Raw genomic sequence first — 27499 nt, forward strand, 5'->3', positions numbered from 1 at the left:
TTTGTGACTTTTTTCTTGTCATATAGGATAAAATATTTAAAGTAACCAGCAAATAAACCGCTGAACTCTGAGAAAATGATCCTTTCTGACCTGTTTTATCAGATTCAGAGAGTAAAATAAGGTAAAATGACACAAGCAGTGACATGATATCAACATCTTATTTAAGCCTTATATCCAGCAACTAATAAAAAGAAAGAAAGAAAGAAAGAAATGATACTGATTTCTCAGAATCGATCAGAGGTCCATATAAAATCTATAATATATCTATAATGTGTGTTTTTACTGATGAGATTTTCAGTGCAGATGTCCATAATATTCCTTTCAGATATAAAGAATGTAATGGTCTCAAATGTAAAGCCAGGATGTACACGATGCTGTCAATCGCTGTGGGAAGAATGTTACTAATATCTAAAATATTCACTTTCACTGAGAAGTACTGAATTACAGATATCCGCACGGCATAAACTATTAAACCTTAAATGGCGACTAAAACACTTTAAGAGACTTTTAGTTAAGTTAAACTCAGCTTTGATGAGTACAATCAAACGTTAAGATGTAAACGGAGAATCTCGACCAGTCAGCATGTTATTCTGGATATCTTTACAATCATGAGTAAGAAGGATTTTCCTTCATGTATCTAAATAGCATTTACAGACAGATTAAATGTTAAATAGTCACAAAGCTGAAAGATTCATTACCGTTGCGACCCTGACATCCTCCAGTTGGGGGAAGTTGTGAACAGATGGTGCCAAACTGGTCCAGAACTGTAATTTTGAACTTTCTTGAACCGTCTGTACTAAAACCTCTCATTTTATTCTGTTACGCTTTATCTGAGTTGCAGAGATAATGTTCATATATTGTACTATGATTTGATAGAGGTTTAGGGCTACAGCTGCATAATTTCAAAGAGATATTACGATTAATCCTGAAACATTTTTCATTTGTGCTATGTGCCATTTTTATTTTTATCTTCACCAGTTACACATAAACTAATATTTACAGATCTTAAGTCTCCCTGTACTACGACTCCAAAAGTATTTAAAATAAACTTTGTGGTTGAAGAAATATAGTCATTATGTTATGGGTATGTCATTTTTGAGAAGAGCAGAGGCCTAAAAAATAGGTACAGGGTTCAACGGCTTAAAACATAGCAACTGAAGTCAAATCCATAGAAAAAAAAAACTACAACATGGCTGTTTTTACACTTTAGGCAGATCGTTTTAGTTATTTGTCCTGGCAGTGCCATCACTACGTTTCCCATCAACACCATGACGTATCCACTGACTGTTTGGTGTTGTTTAAGAGTCTGAACAAAGTGCAGCTGAATGAGGAGAGAAGTTTAAACAAAGTGACGTGCAGAAGGACAAACAGACATGAGGCGCAGGTGGACGGTGGAAAGATTGAGGCTGGTTACAAGAACAGAAAGAAAGTAGAGCAAGACGTAGACGACTAAAGACGAGGTAAAAGCCACTGACATGTGGGATGCAAAAATTTGGCTAGTACACATTCTGATTGGCTGGTAACTCTACATTGATCAAAACAGTTCATTTAGAGTCCTGGTCACATTATGCTGAAGATAATTGTAATAAAAGAATAAAATATCAACATTTGTGTCAATAATAAACATAAGAAACATCATGCTTTCATCTTGGCTGAAGAAATCAAAATGTTCTTTTTTAACTTTTTTTAAAATAACTGACTGCAAAAGTTGAGTTTAATTTCATTTAAAAAAAAAAACAAAAAAAGAAAATAAACATCTAATGGTTTGCTGGCAATATTTCTTTCCTTGTTTCTAGGCAGTTTTCTAGCAGTTTGTTTCCAGATCTCAGACATTTAACATGGTAAGATCTGATTATTGGAAGAAATGTTGGACAAAATGGCCAAAACACTGAAGCTGAAACAAGGTAAACGTATTCTGGGTCTCAGCAGGGCGTCCCGAGAGCTGCTGTAGAGTCTTTCTCTCTGTCATAGACTGCTGACTCAGCAGGCAACATGATCTTTAGGGCCTCGTCTTTGCTGGAGGGGGACAGGGAAGATGGCGAAGGTGTCGTAGGTGAAGAAAGGGGGGAGGTGGCGGTGGTTGAGGCAGAGGAAGATGAAGATGAGTTGCTGTCAGGGAGGCACTCCTCGCAGCAGCAACAGCAGCAGTCCATGAAGGCCTGGCCCAGAGAGCGACACAAACAGAGCAACAGCACCGGTGTTGCCGAGCAACGAACAAACAGCAGGAACTGCTCCATGAGAGCCAACGCAGGCAGAACCACAGCCGGTAGAGCAGCCGTCACCGGGCTGGACACGTATGCTAGGGTGATGTCACAAATGCTTTGTGGTAGGTTGCATGTGATGTACAAGATGGTGAGCGCCATCACAGTGGAGCGCAGCCTCTGCTCCCTCCCGTGCTGCTTCTTCTTAGCTGAGGATGATGAGGAAGAAGAGGAGGAGGAACATCTACCCATCACTTTGTCATTAATGGCTTTTGGAGGTAGACGCTGGGCTAACACCTGCCGTGTCACCAGGTCGCAGGCCAGCGTGAAGAGCAGAGGCAAACAGAGGTAGCAGCCAAACATCCACCACATGCGGGCCTCGTGGTAGGTCAGCACCAGAGCATAGATGCTCTCTGGGAGCTCCTCAGAAGGCTCACGAACGCAAACATCCACCTTAAACTTGTCAGTTCGAGCTCTTAAGGCCGCCATCAGCGAACCTGCGGGTTGGTTTTGTAGGTCAGAGGACAGTGCCGGTAGGCTGACGGTTTCCTGCATGAGCTGCCACAGCAGCAGCTCAGGGGCAGCCAGCACCATGGAGCCCAACCAGATGACGCAGAGCTTGGAGAGGATGGACTGACAGGGCTCCACCTTTGGAGTCTGATGTGGGACGGGCCCGGTGGCCGCGTGGAAGCGATCGATACTCAGAGCACAGAGGCTGAAGGTGGCCACGCCCAGAGAGGTCACCTGACAGAGAAACGACAAAGAGTGAGGAAACCAGGGACAAAGAAATACCCCGTGCAAGTAAAATACAAGAAAAACTTTATAAACGTTTACAGTGCCAGTCTGACCAGTGGTGGAGCTAGACTTTTATATATGGTGTGGCCAGCAGGTAGTACAGACTTTATCAGTGAGCTATATTCTAAGAAAGGAAATGATTGTGTGTCTTTCTCTAACACACTCACATACACACTGCTGTGATAACTGTGGTCACATGAGAGGTACATGAGAAATAAAACATCTTTACATTAATAGTCTGGAAATATTTACAAGTTCAAAAAGGTTCATAGAAGGTACGTTGGTTGTTTTGGGGCACAGTAACTATGTGGAGCTTGATGTAGTAGTAGGGGTAATAGGGCGCACCAGGCAGAGCAGTTCTAGCTTACTGTCTGGTGGTAGACTGGATCCTGTGGCTAGCTCCATGTTGGGAAAAGTTGGAGTGCCTGATACGGATACTTTTTGGCCTGAACTGTCTTGTTCCTCTGACAAAAAGGTCAGAAATATCTCCTTTTCTCTTCATTCTTAAATCTTCCTATATAAAATAAAACTGGCTTCAGACTATATTTGTCCACATTTTCAGGCTGTAGCTACTTTAAAATTAAGTAGCAGCCTTGCTAGTCTTCTGTTTAAATTAAACCAGATCATGTAGCTCTAGCTTAGATAACGCTAAGTAACTTGGATACTGAGGTACTCTTTAAGCATCTTATAGTTTATTTTCAACTCAAATGTAAAAATCATAATTAACTGAGTTGATGTTTAGTCCCAAAATACACTGACTGAAAACTAAATATGACATGGTTTCCCCACATTTTCTTAAAATCAATCTAGTGCTACCATATAATTAAATTAGCACTGCTATGTAGCTTCATGCTAACATCAGGTTAATAGTCTTACATAACATCAGTATTTGGACTTCAAGTACACAGGGACAAAATTATTTATATAAATTTGCAGCCAAATGTCAATATTTTAAAAGATGACTAATTAGCAAACTACTTTAAAATGTACTTCAAACTGGTGTAGTTACACTGGTAATCCGTGTGTGTCTGGAGAGACATCTCTGTCTTCCTCCTGTGACCTGTCAATCATATGAGGTGGCACCTTAGGTGTCCAGTCAGATTTGAGAGGTGGCCAGTGCCACCCTGAACACCCCTCTAGCTCCGGCCCTGAGTCTGACACCACTGTCCTGCTGTGAGGTGACAGGAGAGCTTGTGTATAATTATCCATCTAAAATAAATTTAAACTCAAAACTTTCAGAGCAGTTTGAGTCAACTCGTTTGTAACTGCTCAGGCCGAATAACTCACAGTTCTGCCATTTTAACACTGAAATCCAAACTATGACAGTAAAAATACATACAACCCCAATTCCAAAAAACTTGGAATGCTATGTAGAATGGAAAAAAAACAGAATGCATTGATTTGCAAATCTCATCAATCCATTTTTCCCTGTAGTACATAAACAGATGTTTTTGATAAATCAGGTGTTTAAACTCACCTTGTAATGTAAAATATTAGCTCATCATGAATTTGAAAATGTATTAAATTGTAAAATTATCTAATTAATTCAGAAAAACTGAAGAGAAAATATTAGTTGTAAAATTATCTTATTAATTAAGATGGAGCTCTTTTTATAATAATAATAATAATAATAATATTCATCATCATCATCATCATCATCATAATGTACTATACTTTTGTTTAGTAGGTTGTATCCAGTAATTCAGATATTAATTTAAGGTTAAAATAAATAAAAAGTATGACATCAGAAATACTTAATTGTCTTTATTTGCTGCTGAACTTATTAGGTTTTTATTAACTAGCAGCACGAATCTTCAGTCAGAATTATGAACAAGTTGTCCCATTTTAATTGGATTCATTCTTCAAAGCAGGTCGAGATTCATGACTAAAAATACATACAAAAAGACTTTTAGAAAATACAACCAATAATACCAACCAATTATTTTTCATTATTTTGTGCATGATTGTCTTCTTTCCTTCTATATGTAAATAAACCTCTGATTTGTTTTATTTTCTTCTTTATTTTGTGGCTGCTTTAATATTTTTTAAAAATCTTTTATCTATTTATTTAACCAGATCTGTTTGAAAGATGTTGAATACAATAATCATTGAGATTGTGGATCAATTACTGACCAAATTTGAGGTTGCATTGAAGTTTATTTTCTTTGTTTTCTTCTTAGAGCTCACTTTACTGTGGCTGCCTTGTTGAAAGCTGCAGATTTTCGGAAACTTTCTTGGTGGTGTGTTACCTGACTGGTTTGCAGATTTCCTCTGTGTTGTGATGCTAAACTGTGGGCAAAAGTTACAGAATTACAACTGGAGACACAAAACAGTCTCCCATTAACATTCAGAGCAGAGACAGGAAAATAAAAAACCCACAGTGGGGACAGAAAGCCCATTATGTGGTCACACCTCTCACCCTGTAGACCAAGGACAGTTATTGGAGCCTCGTGCACATTAAAGTTGTTGGTTCTGGCCAGGAACACAGACTATAGTTATAGAAACTTGTCCTCTCTCTGAGTGCTTAATGACCTCGAACGGTTAAGACACAACTCGGGATAATTAAGACTTGGGTCGTAATTAGCATGAGAATACTTAAACTAACAGAGCATGGGGGGGGGGGGGGGGGGGGGGGGGGGGGGGCAGCTGGCAGCCTGACCTGCTTTAAACACTTCTCAGTAAAAGAGCAGTTTTACAAAACGTTACTTAATTAGCAGGAAATGGATCCACTCAATTTCCATAAAAATAACTGAAGCAGGAAAGAGTGGAGGGGGCAACAAGTTGACCTCCTTTTAGGCTGCTTCACACAAGCTGTTATTACAAATTATCAAAAGTCCTGGACGGTGATCTAAAAGCTGGTTTGGAGCCAAAGCAACAGCGCCGACAGCTGCAGGACCCAGAGTCTGATGAGACCACCAGAAGAACTGCACCGTCACACTGAGAACAGAAATCTAAATGAAGATGTCCACCAGCCGGAGACAGTCTGAGCCACGAGTCCGAGTCTGGTATGAAGACTCATGATTCATCTCTTCATCCATTAAAAAACTCATTATACTGTAAATCAATACAATACTAAATTATTTCATTTTCTACCTTGTTGATCTTTGGAGTTTGAAACTCCTTTGGCTTTACCAAATATAATATTTGCCAATAATTCTAATATATTATTATTATTATTATTATTAGTAGTAGTAGTAGTAGTAGTATTAATAATAATAATAATAATAATAATAATAATAATAATAATTGGGGTTGTTGCCTGAGATGCTGACTTTATGTCTAAATTGGTGATTTAAAACAGTGCCACTGGTTTTTGTTTTGCCAAAGTTTTCCTGCATTAACTATCCTTTTTTTTTATAGAAGTTTATTTAGTTCTATTTGTCCACATTTTTATTGCAATAAATGTTTCTATTTTTAAAACAGTTGATATTGTGATGAATGTAATGAATATATATATATATATATATACACACACACACACACACACACACACACACACACACACCTTAAAAACATTACTTTCAAAAAATCCCCAGAATGTGTTAAAATCTAATTCTGGGGGAAAGCTGTGAATCCTGGTAATAAAACACGTAAACACAAAATCACAGGGGGTCTGAGTTTATCTTGATATCATGATGAAAACTTCCTGTTACTCCAAAGATCAACGTCTTTCCACAAACTGGGTCATCCAGCTCCAGTCAAGTTAATTTAATTCATTTTTGTCCTGGATTTACTGAACGCAGCATCAGTCTAAATTCTCTAGAAGACTCTCTGTTGAGGATCTTGAGCTCTGCACCTGCAAACCAACAGCCCAGCTCTGAAAACAGCGTCTGTGTCTCACTTTTCTGTGTTCTGTGATCTGAAGAAGAAGAGCTGCTTCATGGGGCCCCTCTAACCTCGTCTGATGGTTCATAAACAAATCTGAAGAGGCCAAACAGCCCAGAACAGCACATTTGTTCAAAGTGAAGTCGGCTGGAACTGGGAACAATGGCACAAACAGACCATTCATCACAGACCTGAGGTCCCCACCATCAACTGCTAATCTTTTGTAAACATCACGGATGAGGGTGAGGGCAGTTTTTCAATTGATTCAGCAACATTCAGCATAAAATAAACACAACATATTACGCTTCTCTGTGTATATATTTTTTTTAAATTATTTATTATTTAATTTTTATTTGTAGTTTAAATCCATACTGGACTCTTGTTCCTGCTACCACTGAACTTCTCCCTCTGGGGACAAATCAAGTCTGGCTAGAAGCTCCTGTTCCCATATATCTGCATTATAATATGATGACTTAATAATGTCTTATGTAAATGAAATTATAGCTGAACTCCTCCTATTCTTAGAAATAGTCATTTTTCAGTTTTTATAATTCAGCTCATGTATGAACTCACTCAAGAAACTTAGAGATCAATCAAACAGATAAATGGCGAACTGTGAACTCATGAGTGAAGAACATCAGTGTTGGGGGGATATTTATTTTAAAATGTGCTAATAATTAACCAAACATGTGCCACCCATGTGGTTTTGTATAATTACATGTTACATATTAACCACATGGGTTTCACATGTATTCACATGTTATTAAAATGATTTTACATCTAATTATGTTGGTTCTTTTTCAAAGTTCATACCATGCTATTCTTTACAATCTGTAAAAAGCTCAAGGTTGTTATTTAAAGGTTTCCTGACACCCAAACTTTTTTACATTTTTTTTTACAAACTAATTCTAATCAAAGTAAACCATGATTCTCTTGGTCTTTGCAGTGAGTTATATTGCTTAACTTCCACACTAACTTCTGTCTTATCTTGGCCACCTTTAAATGTGTCCTGATTGTGCCACTGCTCAAAGGTGCGCATGCTTGTTAAATAATTTTTTTAATTAAAATAAATTATTGGATGCGAGTGAATTATTAAGTTAAAATAAGCACAGGTGTGAGAGGAAGTCACGTCATCTTTACACCTGCTGCCAAAACTGAATTAAGAGAAAGACCAGCAGCTGAAACCAATTCACCGCTACTAGATGCTCGCGCGCACTTTCGGCTTTTTCTTACCTCCAGGTAAGGCACGAGCCGACATGACAGGTCTCCTAGCAACCTCTTTAAAGTCAGCTCGTGAAAGACAACGACGGGGAGGCAGAAGAACAGCACGAGGAAATCCCAGAAAGCCAGTCCGGCTAGGATACAGTTCCACGCGCTCTTCAGGTAGAAGTTGTGCCACACGATACACATGAGCGCGAGGTTCCCCACGATCCCTGCAGCGAACAGGATGAGCGCGAGCAGCATCACCGCGTACGCCCAGTAGGAGCCGTCCGTGACCGGGAACAGCGGGTTGAGGAGACCGGACGAGGAGTTCCTGAGCGGGGCGGAGGTGTAGCGGTAGGTCCGCGGTGTGGTGAAGTAGCCGCTCGGGTCGTCGTGCCGTCGCGGGTTCCCGTGGCTGTTCTGGGGAAGTGGGTCTCTTTTTATAGAACTCCCGTTTTTGGCACCGCGAGCGACTCGTATGGAGTTGAAAAGACCTGAACTTTCAACCCGGGTCAGAGAGTTCCTCTCCGCGGAGGGAGACTCCTCCATCTCCACCGTGCCGGCATCCTCCGTCCGCGTCAGCGCGGACTTCGGCTCGGACTCCGGAGCTGTAGGGACAGTCCGGAGCTCCGCTGTCCGCAGCAGTATGAGCAAAACACACCAAACCGGGCTCATTGTTCAGCTGAGAGCAACAGGTCTGTGATGGGAGTCTACTCCACAGACATGAGCCGCAAATAAAATCCTGAGATTAAACCGTCCACTGAACTGCCTGTGTGAAGGTCCGACCTCCCCGCGGTCCTGATGGAGAAGTTTGAAGCTGCTGCTGAGTTCAGAGCATCGCCCACGAGCCAACACGGAGCTTCCGGTCACACGTTTCAAATTCAAGGAGCATTACCAAACAAACTTTATTAATACCCTAACCATGGAAAACCGTTGAAGGTGGATTTCACCGCCCTAATCGGAAATTACGTTTCCATTTGTAAATATAAAATGTAGCACAGAAAGTAAGGAAATTAGTGTTTTGGATTATTTCTAACAATGCTTCTTGGCAATAAATCTTATTTGGCTGGAAAGCCTGTTTATTTTTCCCTTTTAAATTGAGCCATATTTGTTAAAAAAAAAATAAACATTTGTAGATTGAGCAGCAGAGTTGAGTATGTGGGTTGTGCCCATGAAAAACCTGCCAACTCCACTCTGTCAATACCAAACATGTTATTGTGCTTTTGACTCTTGTTAGTTTATTGGACTGGATGATTGAAGTCTGAAAAAACAATACACAATGGCAATTTAATTTTTTTTTATTAAATTCTCTCGTCATTAGAAACTTTTTTTACACTGCAAAAAACACTAATGCATAAATCACAGATGTTAAATTTTTTTAGTATATTTAAATACTGATTTAAAAAATAAAACTTTCAGCTCCCCAAAATGTATTTATATGATGATGATGAAAACAATAACACAATGTCAACTAATTAGAATTTGAATGATTACATATTTGGTAGTTTTTATAAGGACTGATGTTCACGGAGAGATTTGAAGGAAAAAAGCAATGAAAATAAATGTGTTGCTTTTATATCAATTTTGGCTGAAGGACTTTTTAAATTGAACTGACCCACAAGAGTTAACAAACAGGGGCCTGAGTAGCATGTGGAACCTGCCAAGCACTGTTGCGACAAAGAAATAACCCAATAAACCCTAATTTTCTTACTTTTTGTGTGTGATGCACTTAATGTAACAAATTCCAGACCATGACATAGTAGGACAGGAATTAGTGTTAATCAGACTGTTGCCCCTGAACCTCAAATCAGAAATGAGAATCAGAAGTCCCAGTGATGTTTGGAGAAGATAAAAAAAAAATGGTAAAACACATAAAAAAATAGCCATAAGTGCCATTTTCTCAATTTGTAAAATGGGTTCAGTTATGGAAATGATTTAGAAAATCCTTCAATAAATGACAAAGTTTATCTAGAAGGGTTCAGACTGCGCTGGAGAATTTAATCATTTTCAGGCTCTTAAAATGGTTCAAACTTCATTTTTGGTTTCTTGTATACTGCATTTCCACTTATGTTTGCATATCTCAAACTTGTGCAAACCTGTAAAAAAAAAAAAAAAAAAGATGTGAACTGAGACTGTTTGCAATGAATGAATCATTTGGGGGGGGGGAATAAATTTTGGACTGAAATGTCAGCAAATCATGAACTTAATTATTAAAGTTAATTTAACATTAATATTTGCATCAAATTGTATTTGTATACATGGAAACATTTCACTAAAAATGACAAATACTGACCCACCAAAGTGGTCAATTGAAGTGAAGGATTAACACCTTTTTATCCAGAGCAGTGCTGGTCAAAACTGATGAGATATGCAGTATTTATTGCAGATTTAATGATCTGTAATTATTCTTGCTGAGAATAAACTAAACAAAATTAGTTAATTTTACAGAGTTGAATGACTGATGTGGTTCAGAGGACCAAAACAAACAGCACACATGAGACTGAGTAACATTTCATATGAAATAAACTGTAAAAAAAACAACAAAAAAAAAAACCAGAACGAGTGTAGTCCAGGTTTGATCTGCTGTAGATGACTGGCGGTTGCACATCGTCCATCAGTTCATTGACAGCATTGTTACCATGGTGACGCCAAGAAACCACTGAGCACAAAAATATGTGGCAACTTTGAATAAAATATTTCCAATTAAATTATCATCAGCAGCTTCACTCTTGCGAGGAAGAAAAAAAAGGCACAGAAGAAGAAACTGTGCCAGCTGGTGATTTTTATTCATTTTTTAGGTCCGGTTCGGTGAGACTGAAAATAAAACAGACTTCATGTCCCACAATCCTTAGCTCTTCAAGGAGGCTGTCAGCTTCCTCTGGGCGTCCTTGTGCTTCTTGCGGTACTCCTGTGGAAACAGAAAAGTTGAGACATCTTCAGTAAACTCCACAAGATCAATTCATGCCTTCACTTCCTCCATGATGCTCATCTTCTGTCTCAGTTTAACACGTCAATCATTTCCAAATGCAGGAGGATTACAGAAAAACTGCTTGGCTGAATTAGATCTGAGACTTCATGAAAAATAATCTCTAAATATTTTTTTTTTTTTTTAAATGTCTTATTAACATGTAGCACAGATCTTCTTCAGTCAGGTGACCTCTGTCTGTCATGTATGAGCAGGTATGTATAAACATCCTTCTGCTGTTAAATGAAAAGTTGAGGTTTGCATTTTTCTAATGCGGTCAACAGAAACTGATGTTGGATGTTACCACCAGAGGGAGGCAAAGTAAACATTAAAACCAGGATGTAAAACTAGACACACCTCACTGTTTGTTTTAAACATGTCAGCATTTAAATGAATCTACATTAATACCAAAATAAAAAAGTCAAATATTGATATGAATAATAAGGATAAATACTCATCTAAATATCAATATGAGAAAATGTTGATACTAGTTAATGGATTTGACTGTTGGTTATCAGATAGCTTTGGACTCAGGAACACTTCAGAAAACCGCTGTCAGTAAACACATCTCCAGATTTAGTTAAGATTTTACCATGTAAAGACTAAACATGGATACTTTAAATCCTTTCCAGTTGCTGGTAGCAATGAGTTTATCCTCAGTGGTCTGGAGGCTGCATCACAACCAGAATCCATCCATCCCAGGGACAAGCTAGTAACTATGACAACATGAAGGGATGATAATAAACTGTCCCTTGCAGACTATGATGGTCTGGTTTCCGGTAATCCCAACTTTTTTCAGATAATTAAATTAGTTTATTAGTTTTAACATGACATAGCAGGACAGAGAGCGAGCTACCAGCAGTCTTACTGACAGTAAACACCAATCCACCTTTTTTCTTTTGTTTCTGCACTTTGTAACGTGTGTTTCTGTGAAGAAAAAACAATCTGCATCAAGTCCTGCACCCAGAAGAGGGGGACTCTTATTGAAATGAATGCGTCACGTTCCCATCAACATCGATCAGAGCCAGAGCCGATGAAAACAACTTATTTGACGCAGGACTGGATGCCAATCAAACACTTTCTATTTGTAGAGAAACAGAGACTGACAGGAGAGAGCAGGCAGGTCAGATTAACAACTTTAACTGAAAATAACTATTAGTGCTACAGTGGCAGATCAAACCAAACAGTTTGCACAGTCGGCAGGAACTAAACTGGACAAGAGAGTGAGGATCTGGGCCTGAACGTCTACAGAGAGAACTAATGTGGACATCTTCAAACCCGAACATATAAACAGGTTTTAGAGCAACAAACTCAACCATCCAGACCAAATGTTTCTCTGTGAAGTCCTTGCTATTTAAAACACCTAAACTCGTGTTTACCAGTCTGAGGGTGGTCCTCCTCTCCTCCCACTCCTCCCTCATCTCCTCCAGCTGTGACGTTCGACAAAACAACCTGGGACCCTCTGAAGAGAAAACACAATGCTGAGACCACAAAAACGAGACAAAGCTTTTAATTTTGTATAAGAAACACCTGGAACCAACCAGTGCAGAAGGAGAGTATCTCCTACCTTTGAGCCTGAGGTCATCGGGATGGAAGAAGAAGAAATCGGGCTTGGAAGGCGTCTCTTCTCTGGGCAGAAACACAAACACAGATTGTTTTCAGTTTGAAGTGTTTAATCTTGGCTTTTACATCCGTCCTGCTGTTTCCATTCTCTCAGACATGAGGAGATGCAGAGTTATTTCATTATGAATCCAAGCGAACCCTACATGTTTGGAAACGGGTCATTCTGGACCCTGCAAATTTACATTAAAATAAAAAAGTGAAGCAGATTAAATTAGTATTTAACTGCAGCTCTAAGAAATGATTTGATTTCATAAACCAGCAGATTCGAAGCAAATTTAAGCTGTTTAGATAAAAAATATAAATTTTCTCACTCTGTGGTTTTAATACTGCTTTGCTCTTCATCTTTCTCCTGCTCCTCCTCTTCCTCCTCTGAGCTGCTGTCATGGAAACGTGGGTCTTGTTGCCAGGACACCTTTGGAGCCTGGATGTTCTCCACCTTGTATTCAGCTGTAAGAGGTACAAAGTTGTTAAAATTCCTCCTCTGGCTGTCTGAGGATCAAACCTGATGTAACTCACTCGTCTCTTCTCCTCCTTCTTCCGCGTTGTCTCCAAAGAAGGAAAATTTAAATCCAGAGGGTTCCTCTTCCTTGGTGCTGGGATCAGCTGTGAGGAAAGATGACAACAGCTCTTCTTTTTCCTCCCCTCCTCCCTCTTCTTCCTCCACTTTGTCCCAGTTGGTCTCCTCCCCTTCAGCATCCTTCGTCTGACCAAACACGGCCTTCAGATCGCCGGACACCTCATAATAAATCTCTTTAGAAACTTCAGGAAGCTTCTGAGCCTCTTCCCTCTTCTTCCTCCTGGCCGACTTGCTGTGAGAACAACAGATCACATGACCACTTTATTGGAGTACAGGTACAACTGATCAGGTGTTTTAACTGGTTTCTCTGTCAAAATTTTCTGATACAAGATCACGTCTCCCACAACTACATGAACATCGAGAGACCACATGATCATATGTAACAAGCTGTGGTGCTAACATCCATCCAGATGTGATCATTCAGCTCACATTCAGAGGTGGTCCAGGACTCCTGCGGCCATTTTTTTCTAATAATCTGAACATAATCTGTCATCTGGACAAATTCTCAATTTACTAACCTGATGTGACTCCATAACAGCAGAGAAGTTATAACCACTATGTTTGTAGAAAGGCTACATTTTAAAGAAATAAAATATTCAGGAAATATTTTATTTACCAAAAATGAAATAAAAATTACCTTTATAAATAAATAAATATTAACTCAAAGCTAGTCCCAGTTCAGGAGTTTTTCAGCTAGCTTGGTGTATGAATGAACGATGAAGACTACGTACATGCAGGAAACCTCGAATCAGGCTGGATGTAGAAAATTCCAAACTACATTTCCTGGCTGTATTATTTACGTTTGATAAATGTGATCAAGTGAAGTTTAGACAGACTATGTATTTTTAGTTAGTATCATGTTAAGACACTGAATGTGGCCCAGAATTTCCCAAATATCTGATCAGATCTCAGTGTGTTAACATCTTTACTCAGAAGTTGCCCTCATGTGATCTGACCACGCAGGAAGAACGTTGGCAGCAAGACCCTGTTCAAGATGAACCTGGACTCGCTCCAGCCCCCCACATCCCTCTCTGGGATGTCGATGTATGGCGTGGGTTTGCTACGGAGATCAATCCTGGGTCCCTTTTTTTGTTTTATATTATTGCGGCCTGTAAAGTACTCAAATTATTTAACTCTCTCACACTTTCTTAATAAAATTAAATATTTTACACTAAATTCTGTTTTAAAAAAAAAAATCAAAGTGCACTTTGTAGATCAATCCCTGCAGAACACCATTACATTCACGCTGAACCAAAAAAACACCACCAGCACCACCACCCAGCTCATACGATTAGTCAGTTGAAACAATATTCTTTCTGTTTGAACTGGGTTTCATTTAATAAAGTCACCAAACACTGAAAAAAACATCAAACGATACATTCAGTGTCAGCATGGCTGCGGTTTGTACCTCTCCTTCTTGGTCTCGTCTGTTTTGGTTTCAAAGGCAGCGTGTTCCTCTTTGCTGGGGTCGTAATGCAGCGCTGACACATCTCTGCAAACACACACAGATTTTTACATTTTTCATTTTAAATCACGGTCCAGGGAAGACATGGCTGTGACTCGGGCTGAAGCTGACCTGAACTTTTTGGCCTTGCCGTCTGTCTTGCTGCTGCTGGGCTGGTGGCTGTTCCCGAGGACGCTCTGCAGAATCGACAGGCTCTTCTTCCTCTCCTCCTCCAGAGCCTCATCCTCCTCCGTCAGGCTCTTCTTTGCTTCTGGATCATAAACAGTTAAAAGGTGTTTCGCTTACAAACTTCCAGCAGGACAAACAAAGTATCTGACTAGGCAACAACCGAATTAATGAACCAATAAAATTAATTTCACTCAGCTGACTAAAAGCATGCCGGTTAGTTCAGTTTTAGTTTGCCCCCTTTGGAGCAAGCAGGGACGAGCGAACGAGGAATACGAACAGGTATTCCAGAAAAAAGGGAACAAAGCTGCTGCAGAGGAGAGAGAAACATCACAGGAGAAAACTGCTGATGTGGAAGTTGGATTACACTCGTCCACTGACTTAATAAAATCTGATTTTTATTAGACTCAGTCTCACTGGGGGAAACACACGCTGAGCAGCTGAAGATCAAGTATAAAAACATAAGTAAATAAAACATAAAACATTACTATCAACTTGTCTAGACCAGAGGTTCTTAACATATTTTTCTTGAGGACCCCCTTTATGCAACTACCAAAAAGCCATGCACCACCCCCACCACACCCCACCCCTACGCTGAAACCATGCTTGGCTTTATGCTTTTCTTACTAGCTTCTTATAACAAATTATGAGTTCCGGCTGAATCCTGCCCTTTGATCAAACCAAAGTTAAAGTAATCATCAACATATAGATTTATCTTATTTATTTCTCCTTTTTTTATTTCAGTAGGAACAAATCATCTCATTGTGGCATTTCTCAGAAATGTTTAATGAATGAAATGGTGACGAAAAATCAAGAATACCAGGAAAGACAAGAACTACTCCACCAGCTCACTAACCTCATCAAATCACACAATAAATAGACCAAAACTGACTGGATACACACGTTGTGGCCCAATGAGTAGCTTTTTTTTTTATTTTTGACCAAGGACATATATTTTAAATTATAGCGGGCAGGATGTACAGAATGTTTTCTGGCTTCAAAAATGCTGGTTCCATGTAAAAGAAAAGTACAAAACTATATATTTTTAAACTGATACACCTCAACTTGTCTCTGTGGTTTTAATTTGAACAGCCCCACAATCTCTGTACAGTCAACTTTGTGGATCCCAGGTTGGGAACCACCGTTCTAGGTCACAACTGTACATAACTTATTTCTATTTCACACTGCTTAATTTAAAAAGTACATATTCAGTGACTATTTCTACATCTAGTAATTCAAATGCCCAACAAATAACACACAGTATATGTCCTCTCACCCAACATCCTGCCTGGTAGATTAACATTTTACTTTAACTCAGCAAACTGGCAGAGGCCCGGAAGACTGGTGGAGGACCACCACCAGCATCTCTGTGGAGGCTAAGGAGCTGGTCCTGATCCAAAACTGTGGCCAAACTGTGGTCCACTGTTACAAAGAAAGGTCTGTTCAAGGACATGTCATTAGGAAGTGATAACACATCTGCTCTAGGTCTGAAAATCCCGCCTTTGATGTAAAGCATCATGTATTCATAACACTTCTAAATCTCACGTTGGTATGGACAGTGTCTGACAGCATGCTTCAGGTGGGAGGAGACGGATGATTTCGAAAACCTGCCAGAGAGCAGGTTATGTTCACAGAGTCCGTTGCCACGGTGACAGCCAGTGTTTGATTTACCTCTCTTTATGGAAAACCCAGAGTTTCCCCTCAACTCAGGGTCAACACACTCAGTCTTCACATAAACCCATTTCTCAGTTTGCTAAAACAAGCTCTCCATCCCTGCATCCACACACCCTCACCTGTCTCCTCCTCTCCCTCCTCCTCCTCCAGAAAGCGAGAGTCCATGCGGAAACGCTCGTCTGTCCCAAAGCGAGACTGTAAAGCCATCAGCTGGAAAACAAACAAACATCAGACGCTGTTTCCCACAGCAACGCTGAACAGTGACTTTGTCTAAAACATTCGATGCCATTTCTGCTGCATCCGACCTGAACTCAGGAGTTTCAGTTCTGCTACATACAAAAACTTTTTTCTCATTTCCATCAACCATTTCTGATGCAACACTTAAAATTGCTGTTGAAACACGACTTGAGTTTGTTGGTCTAACTTTGTGTTTTAAATAATAAAAGAAAAAGGAAGATTTTTGTCCTTCCTCCCCTGAAGTCGTCGTGGTTTTGGACACTGAACACAGTCTGCATGAAAAAAACAACAAAAGAAAGGATTAAACATGTCAGGCAGCATCACCTTCTGTCCTGCTTGACCTTCGAACTGAGGCCTGATATCAAATCTGCTGGCATCCTTCTCTTCATGACCATCCTCCTCATCTTCACTGCCACCAAACAGCTGAGGGCCTGAAGGCTTCACCTGAGAACAGACAGAGTTAAACTGGAGCTGACGAAGGAAACAGGATCAGTCTGAAAAACGCTGACATCCGTTCTCACCTTTCTGCTTTTCATGCCGCTCTGACTGGCTGCTGCTTCATCATCTGTGGATTCATCTTCTAACTGGCTGTCCTGGAATAGGCTGTTCTTTGATGTCGTGATTTCTGAGAGTGTCTGCTGCTTATCTTCATCACCCTCATCCTCATCCTCAGAACCAAAAACAATGTGTTTCCCTGCTTTTGGAGCTGCAGCATCCTGATGGAGTTGAAAACAAACAAACAAAAAAAGCCAAAATAAACATCTTTACATCAGAGTTAGAGATCCAACTGGGTTTAAATATACAACAGACGAACTGGAAACATGTAGGGGAATATTTACTATCTTAATCAAAAGCGACTAATTGTCTCTCTCTCTCTCTCTCTCACACACACACACACACACTCACTCTGCACCCACCAGGTTGGCTAGAGCTCCCTGGATGAGCCTCTTGTGTTCTTCAGCCTCTTTCTGTCTCATCTGCAGAGCAGCTAGCCTCCTCATGTTGGCGATCCTCTGGAGCTCCTCTTCCTCCTTGGCTCCTAACGCCACCCTGCGAGCAACACACCCTTCCTCCTCATCGTCCTCACTGGACGAGGACTCGCTTGGCGCTGCTTCTACAGAGTCTTTTACAGAAATGTTTATTTCCTCATCTTCCTCAGAGGAGCTGCAGGACGAAGATGAAGATAAAGGTTCTGCTGTAGATTTAACTGTAAGAACAGGCTGAGTGTCTTTCTTCCTCTCCTCCTCCTCCTCCTCCTCCCGTCTCCTCTGACCCTCGTCTGTTTCCGACATGTCGCTCAGCGATCTCGTCCCCTGGAAGGCGGGCAGCGGCGTCAACGCTACACGCTTTCTTTTCTTCTTTTTTTTATTCTGATCTTCATCCTCGCTGCTGTCTTCCTCTAGGATGGCAGCGAGGATCTCCTCGGGCGTGGTGCCTTTCTTGGGTGTGGGTTGCTCTGCGGGACTGGACCCGAGGTCAGGTTCTAGTTCCAGGAGGGAGCCGGAACTGGGAATGCTGGAAGCTGTGGTCTCTGTGGTCTGATGGACTTCTTCAGCGACTTTTTGCAGATCAGCCAATGAAATCTCCAGATGGGTGACATTAGAAAACATGGCTTCATAATCAGAATCTGGACATGAATCTGCTGATTCTTCCTCTTCATCATCATCATCACTACTATCTGATTCGGAGGAGGATGGTTGCATTACAGGCACGACCACCGTTTCCTTTCTCTGTTTGCCTTTCTGTTTTGTGGATGAAAGCCTCTTAGAGGTCAGCTGTACACGCTCTTCCTCATCCTCTTCCTCTCTGATTTTACTTCCCTTATTCCTGTTTTTCTTTTTGTCTTTCTGGTTTCCTGAGAGCTGCTCAGCTGTAGGGAGCAAAGTTTCCTCTTGAGGAAGGGGAGGCTTTTTTCTGGATGCAAACAGTTCATCTGTGTCAGCTGAGTCATAACAATCCTCATCTTCCTCACCTGGAATGACAAAAGGTCATGGGATGATATCCATGTCATTTTGGTCGTGGATCAAAAATGTATTAATCATCCAGTAGTCATCATCAAAAGAAGATTTAAAGTTCCTGAACTCAGATATCAGCTCTAATGCTCAGTAGGGATGTGCAGCAGCTGTTTCTTCTAGAAAGGGATCAAGATCAGAACTCAGTACTTGAGACAAAATTACAGAAACTCAGCAAACTTCATGCGTCCGCTTTCTAACTTAACTAACTTTGCCTCCTGTTGAGGACACGTCCCAGAAGCGAATCATATGATGAAAACTTAACATCTGATAAAACAACACAAACATTGTGTTGTTTGTGTTACAGTAAAAAAAAAAAAAAAATCTGACCTGGTTCAAAGCCGTTGTTTCTCTGGAGATCTAAAATATTCAGCTGCATACAGTTAAATCATCCACAGTCTTGCTAGGTATCCTGGGTTGGGGTTGGAGGGGGAAGCTGCAGAGGCAGGGAAGCTCAGACTTCCCTCCCCCCAGCCACTTCTTACAGTCACATTCATAAAGTAAAAGCTGCCACGATTTTAAGAAGCAAAAAAGTTTCTGCAGCTTCAATATGTGAAAGAATCATATTTAATAATGTGCAAGTTGCTTCATCAACAGTCCTGTCTGACCCGCATGCAGATCTGAGCAGGTCCGACTTAGTTCTGTAACGTTTGGAGCAGATTTTCAGGCACATAAAATGTATAAATACTACAAAATTACTATTTCTAAAATAATATAAATAATATTTACATTTATTTCTTTCATTTCCAGTAAGCTTCAGGCCTGTAAACTACGTTCCAAATTAATCTGTATATGCTTTTGTTGTTCATCTTATTTAATTCAAATTTGCATTCAAAATAGGTTTTGATTTTATCAGCTGAGATCACAATAATATTAAAATAAGAAGAAAAAAAACAAACACAATCCTCCAGATAAACAGTGGAAGAAACAGCACAATCTAAAAAAGAAATCTCACACAACAACAGTTCTAGACTCTAAAACCGCTTCTGTTACCTTTGCGTCCAGACTGAACCAGGTAGTCGAGTCCCACCACCTCCAGGCGATCCTCCTCATCATCCTCCTGCTGCTGCAGTGCACCATGGGAAGTCTGCTGAGCCGCCACCAGCCAGCGGATTTCCTCATCTGAGTCGACATCGTTGTCTGGAAAACGTGCCACCTTCCTTTGAGCCAGTCTGTAGTTGTTAGGAGGTTCGGACCCGTTGGTGAGCAGATGGGCTTCAGTGTGGCGACCAGAGGAAACGGTTTGCTCCGATCTACCGCGAGAGCGACAAGAAAGGGAAAAACAGGAATATTTGGCCTGCTCGTTAAAGCTAAAAATCTCTGATGTCCACATCTCCGCTAATTCTGCATAAAGCCTGTTTTTAAATGACAGATTACAGAATCTTTCGCTAAATAAATCAGTATTCCAGCAAGATGACAGAAAACATTTAGAGAATAAAACTGTAAATGTCGAAACTTCAGTCTGTTGCCCAAAGTTGTATGGGAAGAAGTTAAGGAGATGGGAAATGTTTATATTTCTATAAATTAGTCCTTAAAACACATAGTTAATTTTAATATGAATTTGTATGCTGCAGTTGACTAACAACACTGGAAAAGAATTCATTAGAACAGCTCAGGGGGAAAAAAAAAATTTAAACGCAGACTATAAAATCCAGAATAACCTGAAAGGACTTAAACTAAATGGACTGGGGAAAAAAAAAACTATCTGGAAAGAAGCTAAATACTCCTTCCTTGTATTAAGCCAAAATGAGCCGACGGGGATCAGAGTCTAGCTGAGTTCATTACAGTTATTATACAGGAAAGAGAGTCAGTGACATGTAGGAAAGGCCCCAGATCAGGACTCAAACCTGGGCCTGCCTCCATCCATGAGGCGGCTGCACAGCTAGTTAAACAGAAGAAAACATGCTTGATGAGATTATTTCCTTTTTGGACAAAGAATGAGACGAACTGTCTTAAAATAAGGACTTGCTTCATATTGTTTTCTTTGCAGTGTGGGACAAAGGAAACTTCAGGAGGCAGCGGAGAGTCCAGAGAGCATTGGGAACTTCAGGGATTCAAAAAACAAACAGAAGTCTTTGAAAAGATGTGGTCAACTATGAAACATTTGGAATCAGTTAGTTCAAAAAGCTGAAAAGTTTAAGTCTTTTTTTAAAATGGGAGGAGTCCCAGGAGCAGCAGATAATCATGAGAGAGCTACGCACCGCTGGGAAAAACTGAGATCCAGAAACACGAGAGAAAATTCAGAGAAAGCCAGAAACTGGCAGAGAGTCACAGAAGCTCCCTCATCACTGTGTCGATGAGACCTGGCCCATCAACTGGCACATAAAGTAGGAGTTGTTATTGTTGTGGTTATTATCAACATACTCTTTATTATCATAATTGTCATTGTGTCATTGTGATGGTTATGGAAGTAGTTGCAGTGGAAATGGTAAAAGTTGTGGTTTTTGTTAACATTATGGTAATTACTATAATTATTGTTAATCTCCTCTATTTCTCCTTTCATTTACTCTTAAAAAAGCTGATCATCTGGCCCAGACATGATCGCTGTCCTTGTCCCAGTGTGCATCCACAGGAGGTTGACTGAGTTTTTTAAAGTCTGTCCGACATGGTGATGTGGTATTCAGCCTCCAGTTGCATCATGTGGGTGTGTTAGTCTGATTTCGAGGACTTGAGTTTTGTTTGATTTTGGCCGGAAAAACCAGGTGTCATGCCAACACGTCGACGGAATCATCCATGAATCCCAAAATACTAAGATTTTTAAAAATGTTTTACCTGTTATGGAAGCTGTTCAGTTCTGTTCGGGTCCTCTTGGGTCTTGGTGGCTCATAATGGGGGAACTCACCCCGCCTCTTCTTGCTGATGTCATCGTCGCCTCCCTCAACCTCCCAGGTGAGCTGGGAGACAGGTGTGGACTGGTCCGCAGATGTCTGGTCCAGCCTTCGGATGTTGTGGCTGTATTTTGATGGGTCGTACTTCACGGTTCGAGCTTTGCTGCCTTTCCGACACCTAAGCTGCAGGACGGGGAGGACCCGGCCGAATTTACTGACCACCCAGTCCTGAAACCAGAGACGACAGGTCAACACCTCCACATAGAGACCAATGATCTGCCTAATAAATCCAACAGTGCTCAGTGTCTGTTGGATCTAACACACACACACACACAGGTTGGGAATGTAACAGGAAGCATGAGGTGACTGGACCTTGTGTCCTGGTATTTCAGTCCCCGGCACCGCAGCCTTCATGGTGAAGTTGTCCACGCCGGCTTTGCTAAATGAGTCCAGAAGCTTCTGCTTCTTGTCTTCGGCTGCTGGCGTCTGGAGATGATGCTCTGCTGCTGCCTGCCGCTCCTCAGCCAGTCTAACACACACACACAGCATCACATTAATGTCTGCTCCTCATGTTGTCTACACTCAAACTGAAGTCTGAGGTTAGTTCAAAGGGTTGGGTCAATGTGGTCGTACCGCTGCAGGAAACTCTCTTTGGCTGTTTCAATCTGCAGAGTTCCTCCTTTCCATTTGGATTTGTTAAGCACCGTCAAACCTGCAGAAGAAAGGTGCAGCTGTCACACTGATGGTACAACACATAAAAACAAGCTGCCAAATCTGAGTAAAGAAGCTGTCTTGAGCTTCCAGATCCCTGAATAACAAACTCATTCGGACTAAAAATCTACATGTCTCCATACTGAAAATTCAGTTTGCTTTTTATGCAAAATACAATTATATAATGTAAAGCTGGTTAAAAACTATTTATTCTTATCTATAATCATTTAGCAGATGCTTTTCTCCAAAGCAACTTACATCTGAAAGTAAGAACAACACAAACAAGAATTCAAACAAGATGGGACATCATAATTAAGTGGTAGTCAGACTGCTGTGAGTCCAGTTGAACCCAGGTGCTGTCATGTAGTGCTAGAGGTAGTGCTTCTTTTTCAGTCCTTTGTTTAAATACAAGATCACGATTTCATCACACAATATCATCTTGGGTGTAAGTGCACGCAGCTTATTCAGTGCTGAGTTGAGCCAAAGAGCTGGACAGATCTTTCTAACTCATTCCGAAGAGTTGGAAGAGTTAAGCTAAGTGTGGAAATGCTCCTTTAACAGGTGAGTCTTTAGCTTGCTCTTAAAAGTGGATAAGGAATCCGCGGATCGGACGGAGTTTGGTAGATTGTTCCACCCCCGGGGAACAACAGAGGAGAACAGTCTAGCTACTGATATTGCGCTACGTTGTGGTGGGAGAACTAGGCATCTTTTACTGGCTGAGCGTAACTGTTGAGAGGGAGTGTAGCTCTGGATTAAGGAGTGAAGGTAGACCGGAGCCGTTTTGGTTATTGTTTTGTAAGCCAGAAGCAGAGCTTTGAATTTGATGCGTGCTGCAACTGGAACACTCCTTCCGGGGACTCCCTCGTTCTGCTGGGGGACTTCAATGCTCACGTGGGCGTGATTGGGAGGAACAGCCCCCCTGATCTAAATCTGAGTGGTGTTTTGTTGTTGGACTTCTGTGCTCGTCATGGACTGTCCGTAACAAACACCTTGTTCAGACATAAGAATGTCCACATGTGCACTTGGCAGCAGGACACTCTAGGCCGCAGTTTGATGATCAACTTTGTAGTCGTATCGCCGGACTTGTGGCTGCATGTCTTGGACACTCGGGTGAAGAGAGGGGCGGAGCTGTCAACTGATCACCACCTGGTGGTGAATTGGCTCAGATGGTGGGGGAGGATGCCGGTCAGGCCTGGCAGACCCAAGCGTGTTGTGAGGGTCTGCTGGAAACGTCTGACAGAGTCCCCTGTCAGAAAGAGTTTCAACTCCCATCTCCGGCAGAGCTTCAACCATGTCCCGGGTGAGGCGGGGGACATTAAGTGCAAGTGGGCTGTGTTCCGTGCCTCTATTGTCGAGGCGGCCAGCCGCAGCTGTGGCCGTAAGGTCGTCGATGCCTGTTGTGGCGGTAACCTCCGAACTCATTGGTGGACACCGGCAGTAAGGGATGCAGTCAAGCTGAAGAAGGAGTCCCATCTGGCCTTTTGGCCTGTGAGACTCTCCTATCTCTGGGGCTGAGGTCGCTGAGGTGGTTAAAAAGCTCCTCGTGGCAGGGCCCCGGGGGTGGATGAGGTCCACCCAGAGACTGGCAGACTGGGGTGGTGGTCCCCCTCTTCAAAAAGGGGGACCGGAGGGAGTGCACCAACCTCAGGGGACTCTTCAGCCTCCCTGGTAAGGTCTATTCAGGGGTGCTGGAGAGGAGGGTCTGTCGGAAAGTTGAACCTCGGATTGAGGAGGAGCAGTGTGGTTTTCATCCCAGTCGTGGAACAGTGGACCAGCTCTACACCCTCTTCAGGATCTTTGAGGGGGCATGGGAGTTTGCCCAACCAATCTACATGTGCTTTGTGGACTTGGAGAAGGCATTCGACCATGTCCTCCGGGGACTCCTGTGGGGGGGTACTCTGGGAGTATGGAGTGCTGGACCCGCTTGTACAAGCTGTCCGGTCCTTGTACGACCGGTGTCAGAACTTGGTCCGCATTACCGGCAGTAAATCAGAATCGTTTCCAGTGCGGGTTGGACTCCCCCAAGGCTGCCCTTTGTCACCGATTCTGTTCATAACTTTTATGGACAGAATTTCTAGGTGCAGCCGAGGTGTTGAGGGGATCTGGTTTGGTGGCCTCAGGATTGGGTCTCTGCTCTTTGCGGGTGATGTGGTTCTGTTGGCTTCATCGGGCCGTGATCTTCAGCTCTCACTGGAGCGATTTGCAGCCGAGTGTGAAGCGGCTGGGATGAGAATCAGCACCTCCAAGTCTGAGACCATGTTCCTCAGCTGAAAAAAAGGTTGGAGTGCTCTCTCCGGGTCTGCAATAAGGTCTTGCCCTAAGTGGAGGAGTTCACGTATCTCGGGGTCTTGTTCACGAGTGAGGGAAGGATGGAGCAGGTGATTGACAGGAGGATCGGTGCGGCTTCTGCAGTGATGCAGACGCTGCATCGGTCTGTCGTGGTGAAGAAGGAGCTGAGCCAAAAGGCAAAGCTCTCGATTTACAGGTCGATCGACGTTCCTACCCTCACCTATGGTCACGAGCTGTGGGTACTGACCGAAAGAACAAAATCACGAATACAAGCAGCCGAAATTAATTTTCTCCGCAGGGTGGCTAGGCTCTCCCTTAGAGATAGGGTGAGAAGCTTGTTGATCCGGGAGGGGCTCAGAGTAGAGTCGCTGCTCCTCCGCATCGAGAGGAGCCAGATGAGGTGGCTCGGGTATCTGGTCAGGATGCCTTCTGGACGCCTCCCTGGTGAGGCGTTCTGGGCACGTCCCACCGGAAAGAGGCCCCGGGGAAGACCCAGGACACGCTGGACGGACTACATCTCTCAGCTGGCCTGGGAACGCCTTGGGATCCCTCCGGATGAGCTGGTGAATGTGGCCTGGGAGAGGGAAGTTTGGGTTTCCCTGCTTAGGCAGCTGCCCCCACGACCCGACTCCGGATAAGCGGCAGAAAATGGATGGATGGACGGCTGCAACTGGAAGCCAGTAAGGAGCAATTAGCAGCGGAGTGACATGAGCTTTTTTGGGCTGGTAGAAGACCAGACATGCTGCTGCGTTCTGGATCATCTGCAGAGGTTTAACTGAGCATGCAGGCAGGCCAGCCAGTAAGGAGTTGCAGTAGTCAGTGCGTGAAATGACCAGAGCCTGTACCAGGAGCTGTGCTAAATATACTGAAATACTGTGGCTGAAAATATTTAAACAAAAATAGGAGACATTCCAATAATTTTCCAGAATCAGATTTCTGCAGTGATGACTTACATTTCTTCAGGTCAGCATCTGAAATATTGATGTTAACGTAGCCAAAGGTTTTGTAAGGAACGCCTGCAGGAGAAAAGTGGAGAAAAATCACAAATGGAAACAAATACAAAATAAACACACAACACAACATCTAATGCAACCAAAACAACCAGCACTGAAGCATATAATTTTCTCTCAGAGGATGATAATTCTACTTTTTACTTTAACATTCACATACTCAAACAGCACCTTTTCCAACGAATCTCCTGGTTTTTACAGCAGACACCTATCAGTTAGTTTCTATGACAACCAGCTAACATTAACCTTTCTAAAGAGATTTAATCATTTACAGACCACTTTTAGACATATTGGTGTGATGTAGCTTCTTAAAGAGATTGTGTAGTTGGTTTAGTTGTTTTGTTTTTCTGGTTGATTGCAGAATAACTATAAAGAAGAAGGATTTTCACAAAATTCTTAAAAGAGGAGGTGGAGGATGACCCAACACAGAAGTGATTCACTTCAAGTGTTAGTCAGGATCCACTTAATTTAATTATTATTTAGATTGTTTTCTGTCTATATCTATATTTTAAATTGACTTTGCTTTTATTTACTGTTAGAAATAAGATGTTAATAAACCAAATCATTTCCTTAAGTTAATGCAGTTGCTGAATTTCAAAAAGGAAACGCTAACTTAATTGAAACCTTAGAAGATAAGGCTTAAAAATGTTGCTGTTGAGCCTGTAATCCTGAAATATCACACATGTGGGTGTGATATTTGAGGATTACAAGTGGGTTTGACTGAAATAAAAGAAATCTCACAGCTACTGTTCTGAATATTGTGGATGATCTCCAACAGGTGTTTAATATTGTAAAGTAACATTTAAAAAACAAATGCTTTTATTAATGTCAAGGTGGCAGAGGGTATCAGATTTCTTACCCTCCTCGTCTCTCCTGGTCCGCAGTTCCACATCCTCCACAACCCCAAACTTTCCAAATCGATCTTTCAGATCTTTCTGAGTGACTGTGTGGCTCAAACCGCCAACGTACAGTCGCCGCATCTCTCCGTATCCACGATAACACTGATACTGCAGGGAGAATGAACATCGGTGTCAGCCATCTGCTCTCACACATCCATCAATATGCATAAATCTCACAGTAATACAGGAAGACATTTTTAAAAACACAGACAGGTGGGGACTTTGCTTAAATGTTTTTTTTATTGTTCAGCCAAATCAACAAGAAATATATCTGGAATAATATCCTTATGCATAAGCTTAATACATTTGCAAATCTGCATAAATATCAAATCAAAAGCAAAGAACAAAAACAACAATGCAAGCTACAACCTCCACAGTAACTATAAAGGTGAAAATAAAATTTCTGAACAGTTAAAAGAAGATCATAATTATCTTTAGTGGAGATGACTTATAACTTTAACGTTATAACAATTACTACAGGCCTCTTTAGTTGAAGTTATAGCACTTGTCAGCATGTCAAAAAAAGTAAGTCTGTAATTTAATGTGGTCATTGGACTCAAACACAGAATGAAGGCAGGAACTAAAAAAAAAGAAAGGTGTCCGACATAAAAGTCTTAAATTACAGCTACTATCTTCGAAACAACCAGTAAACCTAAAACTAATCTACAAGAAGAGTAACATTGCGATTAAATTATTTGTTCACTGAAAAGTGACAATAAAATAACACAAATATTTACCTCACATGTATCCAACTGGTGCTACCGTTTTAGAAGTCCGGAGGTGTCCTGTTCACATATACTTCCGTAGTTGTTACCACTGTTCCCAGGCAAACCGTTCCGCGTATAGTTAAAAAAAATCAAGGGAAAAACAAAGTCAAATATTGAATTAAATTAATACTTGGGTAAATGTTGTTAATTTTTTTCTATGATTAATTATTGACAATATAGTTTTCCTGTTAAAGCGAGTTTTGATCAGCTACAGCTGCTGGATTCTACGACTTCCTGTGGAGTAGGGGGTTAA

General features: G+C 41.5%; 2 protein-coding genes and 1 long non-coding RNA gene across 3 annotated transcripts; 1 reads left to right on the top strand and 2 right to left on the bottom strand.

The window, feature by feature from the left end:
- Positions 1-1730: 1730 nt before the first annotated feature.
- Positions 1731-8861, bottom strand: gpr37l1a (G protein-coupled receptor 37 like 1a). The gene is made up of 2 exons (XM_041981298.1): positions 8055-8861; positions 1731-2945 (listed from the first exon to the last, which is right to left on the bottom strand). Exons 1-2 carry the CDS (start codon positions 8697-8699, stop codon positions 1923-1925), a joined length of 1668 nt encoding a protein of 555 aa, XP_041837232.1. The 5' UTR covers positions 8700-8861; the 3' UTR covers positions 1731-1922.
- On the top strand, positions 8116-12002 carry LOC121637262. The gene is made up of 3 exons (XR_006009821.1): positions 8116-8204; positions 11162-11204; positions 11622-12002. It is a non-coding gene; the product is annotated as an uncharacterized LOC121637262 (long non-coding RNA).
- Positions 10340-27381, bottom strand: nol8 (nucleolar protein 8). The gene is made up of 18 exons (XM_041981292.1): positions 27217-27381; positions 26440-26587; positions 25524-25586; positions 22204-22282; positions 21943-22099; positions 21515-21798; positions 19736-19995; positions 17648-18702; positions 17252-17446; positions 17055-17174; positions 16613-16703; positions 14766-14904; positions 14598-14681; positions 13129-13421; positions 12924-13059; positions 12557-12618; positions 12369-12451; positions 10340-10932 (listed from the first exon to the last, which is right to left on the bottom strand). The coding sequence occupies exons 2-18, from the start codon at positions 26558-26560 to the stop codon at positions 10873-10875; spliced, it is 3282 nt and encodes a 1093-aa protein (XP_041837226.1). The 5' UTR covers positions 26561-26587; positions 27217-27381; the 3' UTR covers positions 10340-10872.
- Positions 27382-27499: the final 118 nt, after the last annotated feature.

The sequence above is a fragment of the Melanotaenia boesemani genome, chromosome 3 (genome assembly GCF_017639745.1).
Source record: "Melanotaenia boesemani isolate fMelBoe1 chromosome 3, fMelBoe1.pri, whole genome shotgun sequence".
NCBI classification, from domain to species: Eukaryota; Metazoa; Chordata; class Actinopteri; order Atheriniformes; family Melanotaeniidae; genus Melanotaenia; species Melanotaenia boesemani.